Genomic DNA, 6,823 nt, shown 5'->3' on the forward strand with positions numbered 1-6,823 from the left:
ATTTTGGTCACAGGTGCAAATCTTTTCCCACTTGTCCTATTGCCAATCCGTTACATATGGAAACATTCTTTACGTCAGGGCTTCCCAACCTTTTCATCTGGCGAACCCCTAGTCAGTCAAGAGCACAGTAACTTTAAATTTCAGAGTGAAACCCATGGAAACTGAAAGCTTCTTAATGCAAGTTCCATGTTCCTAATGATGCCCCCTCTCCCCCCCCCCCCCCTCCCGAAGAATCAATAGTCTTTGCAGCTTCTTGTGATTCTTCTTCCATTGGTCGTCCTCCCTCCTCATTCATTTCAACTGGCAACTTCCCTTGTTGTGAAGGCGATGGAGAAACCGCACCCTTCTTCAATGATCCTGACTTCAGCCAAGGATCCAAGGAGACGTAATAAACTGGCCAAAAATCGACTTGTGAAATAGGCAGTGCACTGACAAAGCAAGTTTAACATTTAAGGGTGCCTGGGGCCGCATACGTGCAAGCGAGTGCTGTGATTGCTCCGTGCATGCTTAAAAGGTTTCAGTCCATCTAGCGCCATGAGCTGACGCACAAACGACCCCCGCATTGTTGCGAAAGAGTCGATCAGAGAAAACGCATTCTCCGGCACTAAACTGTGTATACGTTCTCACTTAGGAACAGGAAAGGCTGCTTGGGAATACGACCTGAAGTAAAAGTACACATGTTTTTCACACGAAAAAAATAGTGATGAATTTGATTTTCAAATTTTTATTCAATAATTTTACTCATTACTTTACATCATTTGGTGAAAGGTGGCCGCGGACCCCCTAGAAAGAGCCGGCGGACCCCTAAGGGGTCTGCGGACCACACGTTGGGAAGCCCTGCTTTACGTCTTTCTTGCATTCACAGCGTAGATTTGCACCTGGTGACCCACATTGGAACAAATTTTTAGTAACAGAAATCGGTTCCACATTAACACATCAGAATATGTACCAAGTTTCACTGCCATGCGATAATTTATAGTTCACACTGGACTCCCATGCATAGCTCGAGTTTAATTATAACCACACAGTACTCGCTCACTTTGGTCAAGCGATCTCCCTTTACAATTTTCCTCCACTTCTGTTCTTCCTCCTCCCCCCACCCCCGACACACACACTTCCCACCACTATCAAATTAAGTATTCGTTAAATCCTCAGGATGTGTGGTGTCAACTGAGTCCTTCATTAAGTTGTGTCATAAATTTCTGCTCTCCTTCATTGAATTCAGCATCGCTTCATTAGTTGTCCAGTACATCCATCTAATATTCAGAATTCTACCATAGCACCTCATCAGCTTCTATTCTCTTCTAGTCTGTTCTGTTTATCATCCTCTTTTCACTGCCGTACAACGCCACACTCCAGACATATACGTTCAGTAAAAATTTCTTAATACTCAAATTTAAATCTGGTGCTAACTTATTTCCGTTTTTGAGAAATATTTTTCGTGCTATTGCCGGTCTTCATTTTGTATTCTCTCAATTTCTACCGTCGTCACTTCTTTTGCTGCCTGAGCCCGTTTGGTGCTGGCTCTAACTCGAGTGCGATAGATCGATTCGAATTTACGTGTGCTATCATTCGCCTGAAGTTGGCAGCGGCCGCTCTAGGGGCGCCGCCGTGGGTTTTGGTGGGGCCGAATCTAGCGGTGAACTGAGGAGCACACGACGAGGCGATCCGAGAACCGAAGCAGTGAAGTTCTGCCCCCTGGCTGATACTTGTTGTCGGCATCAGTTGATGTTTACCTGTGGAGTTGCGCGCGAAGTCCGTAAGGAGCGTGTCCGAGTTTGCTAGGTGCAAGGAACAAATCTCACTCTCACTCAGCTATTGGCAGCCTGTGTATCTTCGTATGTGGCATCACTTGTGAATTACGTGATGCGATGGTGCCTTGGTAGAGCTGAGTCATTTGATGGACGTTGAATGTACTTGGTTATTTTGAAACGAGGTTTGACCTGGTACACACTGCAGTATGGTGGTCGCAGATGAGGGGTCGTTTCCGGAAACTGTCGACCCAAACCACTGGACGCATCGTTTGTCAGGGGGTTATTTGCAAAAGCTGTGTCGTAACTGTTCAACGGGACAGTCTATGAATCCATTCCCTATGAGTGGCAACTGCAGCATTGTAAAATTAAATCTGAATTGTTCTTCTTGCCATGAAACGCTAAATTTGATAATGAGGTGTTGCCCTCTTTTTCACTGATTCGCTTGTGCCCTGAATATTAAATATTTTCAAGGATCAATAAAGAGATTGCTTAATTCTGTTAAATATTTTCGTGGCATAGACGCTTACCGCTCAAGCTAACTCCTTGCTCCATACCACTGCCCAAATACCAAAAGTCGCCTGCTACTTTACTATCTCATTTCCTATTTATACAAATCCCTTAGCATCGTACGATTTAATTCCACTTCACTCTAAATGTTGTTCTGGTTCTATTCATGTTCATCTTATAATCTCTTTCCGAAACGCTATCTATTTCATTCAAGTGACCTTTCAAGTGCTCTGCTGTCTCTGACAGAATTACAATGTCACTGACAAAATTCAAAGCTCTATTTCTTCTTTGTCACTTCTAATTCTCTTTCTGGGTTTTATTTGGTTTTGTTTGCTGCTTGCTCAGTGTAAAGTTTGAATAATTACAGGAATAGGTTACAATCGTGTCTCACTCCCTTCTCAACTACTGGCTCCCTTTTCATGCCCTCCGACTCTTATGACTGTAGTCTGATTTTTATACATGTCGTAGATAACCTATCAGTTCCTCTATTTATACCATTTTACATAACACAGCATAAAATTACAAAGAACACTAGCAAACCTGTATTATTCATAGCCCAGCGTAGGGTCGACAACTTACTGTTATGCTGGTAATCAGTAAAATTTCTATACCGCATTTTGCAATCCTCTGTGAGATAGATACTACCAGATTCGATCTTACATATTTTTGCCCCTGTAAATTTGTTTTACCTGACAGTCAATATTAGGATCTAATGAAGCAAAAATCTTAATTTTATTCATTACAATGAGATTTTAAAAGGCACGCATGTGTGTCATTAAGCATTTAAATATAAGACACTCTATCAGATACATTATTTCATGCTTAGCATGACGTGTTTCAGCGACTGTGCTGCACATAAAAGAACGTTGCTGTGCAGTGTGCTGCATTTCAGTAACTACAGAAAACGTAGTCTGGAGCCTTACAATCTCTTTAATCACCCCTATTAATGCGGAATTGGCTTCTAGATATCACGAGAGGCCAGTATAAAAGGAGGCAAAGAGTAGTGTGTTGTCAGTAGAGAAGCAATAGTAGAAGAAAGAGTCAGTCAGGAGGGCTTACTGACTTCGAATGTGGACTAGTCACTGGATGTCACCTGAGTAACGGATCCATCAGGTACATTACAACCTTCCTACAATTGCCGAGGAGACCCCTGTGATGTGACTGTGAAGAGGAAACGTTAAAGAAGAATTATAGCCAAAGCAAGACCAGCCAGACCTCACGTACTAACGCACAAGGACCATTGAGCACTGCGGAGGGTGATCTTAAAACTAGCGTGGAATCAATGGAAGGAATTATTCGTGAGTTCCAAAGTGCTACCAGCAGCCCAGCTAGCACAATGATTGTGCTTAGTGAGTTAACATGAATGTGGTGCAGTGGTCGGGCAGCTCCTCAAAGGCAACACATTTTTGTGGTCAACGGTAAGCGACGCTTGATGTAGAGATCGACGCCACTGGACAGTGGATGACTCGAAACGAGTGATTTGGAGCAATGAATCACGCAAACGCCTGTGGCAATCCGATGGATGGGTTTGGGTCTGTCAAATGTCCGCAGAATGGTGTCTGGCATCATGTGAACTATGTAGGAGGTGGTGTTATGGTGTGGAGGTGTTTTTCGTAGTTAGGGTGTGGTCCCCTTATTTTGGAGTAAGAAAAACCCAAATGTGGAAGGATGTGAACACATTTTACAGCATTGTGTGCTGAGTGCAGTAGGGAAACAGCTCGGAGATGATGATTGTTTAGATCAGCATGACAGTGAACCCTACGATGAAGCAGAATGTTGGAGACAATGCTTTATTGACATTCGTGAAATGGACTGGCCTGCCCGAGTCCTGACCTGAACCCAGTGGAACACTCTTTGGCTCTTGAGGAAGAGTGGGCTGCCATTCCTCCCCAGATATTCAGACACGTTATTGAAAGTCCTCCTGCAGAGTTCAAGTCGTCCTAAAGGCGAGAGGTGGACGAATCTCATTTAAGGCCCACGAATATGTATCCAGATACTTTTGATCAAATAGTGTATTTATTACTTTGATTATAGATTTCGACGTGACGAATGCATATTTTTCATTTCGAAATCTGGGAATAAAGGAAAAAAGACGTGTAATGTAAAAAATCAAGTTTTGACTCGAACCACTCTGCTCTCGACGCCTGACGAACACAACAAGAGAAGTTGGCAGATATTGTGAAAAATAAAATAACGACCCAGCTAAAATTCAGAAGCTTGTGAAGCCATATGTAGAAGTGATTACTGACTGACCATGTAATTTTGTTTATAGCATCACTTCTACATTTTCTGTAGTTAATTGTTGTATTCTGGCACTGTTACGCAAACTGTGCTTTGCAACACTATGTTTGGTTAATTTCTCGTTCTTTTATTTTTATTATCACCATTGAAAGTCGGTTTTTTAATATTAAAATCCACGTTTCTTGTATTAGCGCACAATGTCAACGAAGTCGTCACAGAAATATCGTACTATTGGAGATCTCTAAGCAGTGAGGGTTTCAAGCTCAACTGATTGTGACAAAAAACTATGTGAGGGTCTTTCGTTGTTAACTGCAAGTGTGATAGGGCTCCAACGCAGTAGAGTCTATGACGTACATAATAGAAGGTTGCAAGAATAAGACACGATCAGAAGATCGGGCGTGGCTCAGTGGCTGAAACAGACCACTGGGTACTTCATTTGATACCTGTCGACAAACAGTCGCATTACAAATATATAACTCAAAGTATGATAGAAAATGCCAACGGCCTTGCCGCAGTGGTAAGACGGTTCCAGTCAGAACACCGAAGTTAAGCGCTGCCGGGCTGGATGGGCTTGGATGGGTCACCATCCGGTCTGCCGAGCGCTGTTGGCAAGCGGGGTGCACTCAACCCTTGTGAGGCAAAATGAGGAGCTACTTGATTGAGAAGTAGCGGCTCCGGTCTCGTAAACTAACATACGGCCGAGAGAGTGGTGTGCTGACCACATGCCCCTCCATATCCGCATCCAGTGACGCCTGTGGTCTGAGGATGACAGAGCGGCCGGTCTGTACCGTTGGGCCTTACAAGGTCTGTTCGGACGGAGTTTAGTTTTTTAATGCTAGAGAATGGCTAGTGGACAATGCGTCCTACATAATACAACGTCAGCGACTTGTCCTGACAGCGTGCATCTTCATACTAGCTACAGCGCAAGGGTTGATGACAACGCAATCCCCTTGGGCGACACCTCACGTCTAAGGATTCTGGCGAATTAAATTTGTTCAACTGACAGAACTATGAGAATGACAGTGACATCCTGTTTGTGTTCATACAATGCCAATAGCCATTATAAATGCAAAAAGGTCTGAAGGAACAAAGAATGTCAGCAGAACTATGGAAAGTCTAGCAGATCGCTATGGTAGTTGCCACGATAAGAACAGAGAGGAAATTTATTGGAAGCGGAGATTAAAACTGATGTTAGTAGATCGTAAATTTAGATTGAAACTGTGCCAGTTGCATGAAAAGTTTCTCCACAATCGATTTAGGTCCTTAGGTCACTTTCAAGTGCTCGAAACTGAACAACAATAGCTCTCTGTCAGTTGGAGTGCATCAGTGTGGAGAAATTTTGGTACCGACAATAATTAACTTTGCTCTGAAATGTGGTCCCAAATAGAAGAAACCATTTTAAAGGACGCGAAGTTAAATAGTTATAGTGAGAGTGACAGTGGGAGCAAGATTACGCGATAGCATAACAGCAGCAGGGGAAATCATTTATTAGTAATGTCTTTTTGGACATTAAACATGAATTATGAAGTGTGAGCTCCTACTTTCTACATCTCAAAGCATAACGAATAGCACAAAAATGGATCCTGTAAACTCTTTAAACATGGTTTAAAATAAGTTACTCATTAATAGTTAACAACATGAAGATCTATGCTATTTGACCAGTATTAATAAGTGCAAGTCGTTCGTCTCCACCGCTTGAAGATCTCGGAGAAACTGCAGGAGCCTCAAACATATCTTACGATCTGAAAAACATAAACGAAAGATAAGTTCAAAGGCAACACGATAGTACAAAGTGTCCCATATATACCATGTTCTACGGATTATATGAGCTCGCTGAGCGTAATCATTCAAAATTATTCGAGTAATATGGATGCTGTGTCAGGTGGTAAGTTCGTGCTTCAAAGGAAAAGGTGAAGTAAATCAATCAAAGTAGGCAAATTAATTTCACTAATACTACAATTGAATAAGGAATCAAATATGCAGTTCAGTTCTGGAGGCTGCGTTCACACTCTGAAATAGATTGAGTCTTCCTGAACAGTATCTCAAAACTACATTACAACAATAATATTCCACATGGAAGAAACGAATCATTTTAAGTGAGACAGATGCGTATAAGTTTAAGTGACTTGAGGTTTAGGATGCTTATCATTAAAATGGACTTCGTAACACATGTTGTAACAAGTGCTAACTCGAACAAAGACCCACATTTAGCACACGAAATTACAATCCCAGTAAACCTGTAAATCTTTGTTGAAAGGATGCTAAATGCAATGCTCGCAGCGATATGCGTCTCACCATATTACATCGAAATGTTTTGCTTA

At 42.3% G+C, this 6,823-nt stretch overlaps 1 protein-coding gene across 1 annotated transcript in view; it reads right to left on the reverse strand.

Moving 5' to 3' along the window:
- Positions 1-2,877, reverse strand: part of LOC126354211 (CLIP domain-containing serine protease HP8-like) — a 90,811-nt gene extending 87,934 nt beyond the window's left edge. Inside the window, exons 1-2 of the mRNA XM_050003719.1 lie at positions 2,841-2,877; positions 1,561-1,781 (exon numbers count right to left, since the gene is read on the reverse strand). Of these exons, the coding sequence (XP_049859676.1) occupies positions 1,561-1,781; positions 2,841-2,877 (258 nt within the window). The remainder of the gene's footprint in view (positions 1-1,560; positions 1,782-2,840) is intronic.
- Positions 2,878-6,823: the final 3,946 nt, after the last annotated feature.

The sequence above is a fragment of the Schistocerca gregaria genome, chromosome 1 (assembly GCF_023897955.1).
Source record: "Schistocerca gregaria isolate iqSchGreg1 chromosome 1, iqSchGreg1.2, whole genome shotgun sequence".
NCBI lineage: Eukaryota > Metazoa > Arthropoda > Insecta > Orthoptera > Acrididae > Schistocerca > Schistocerca gregaria.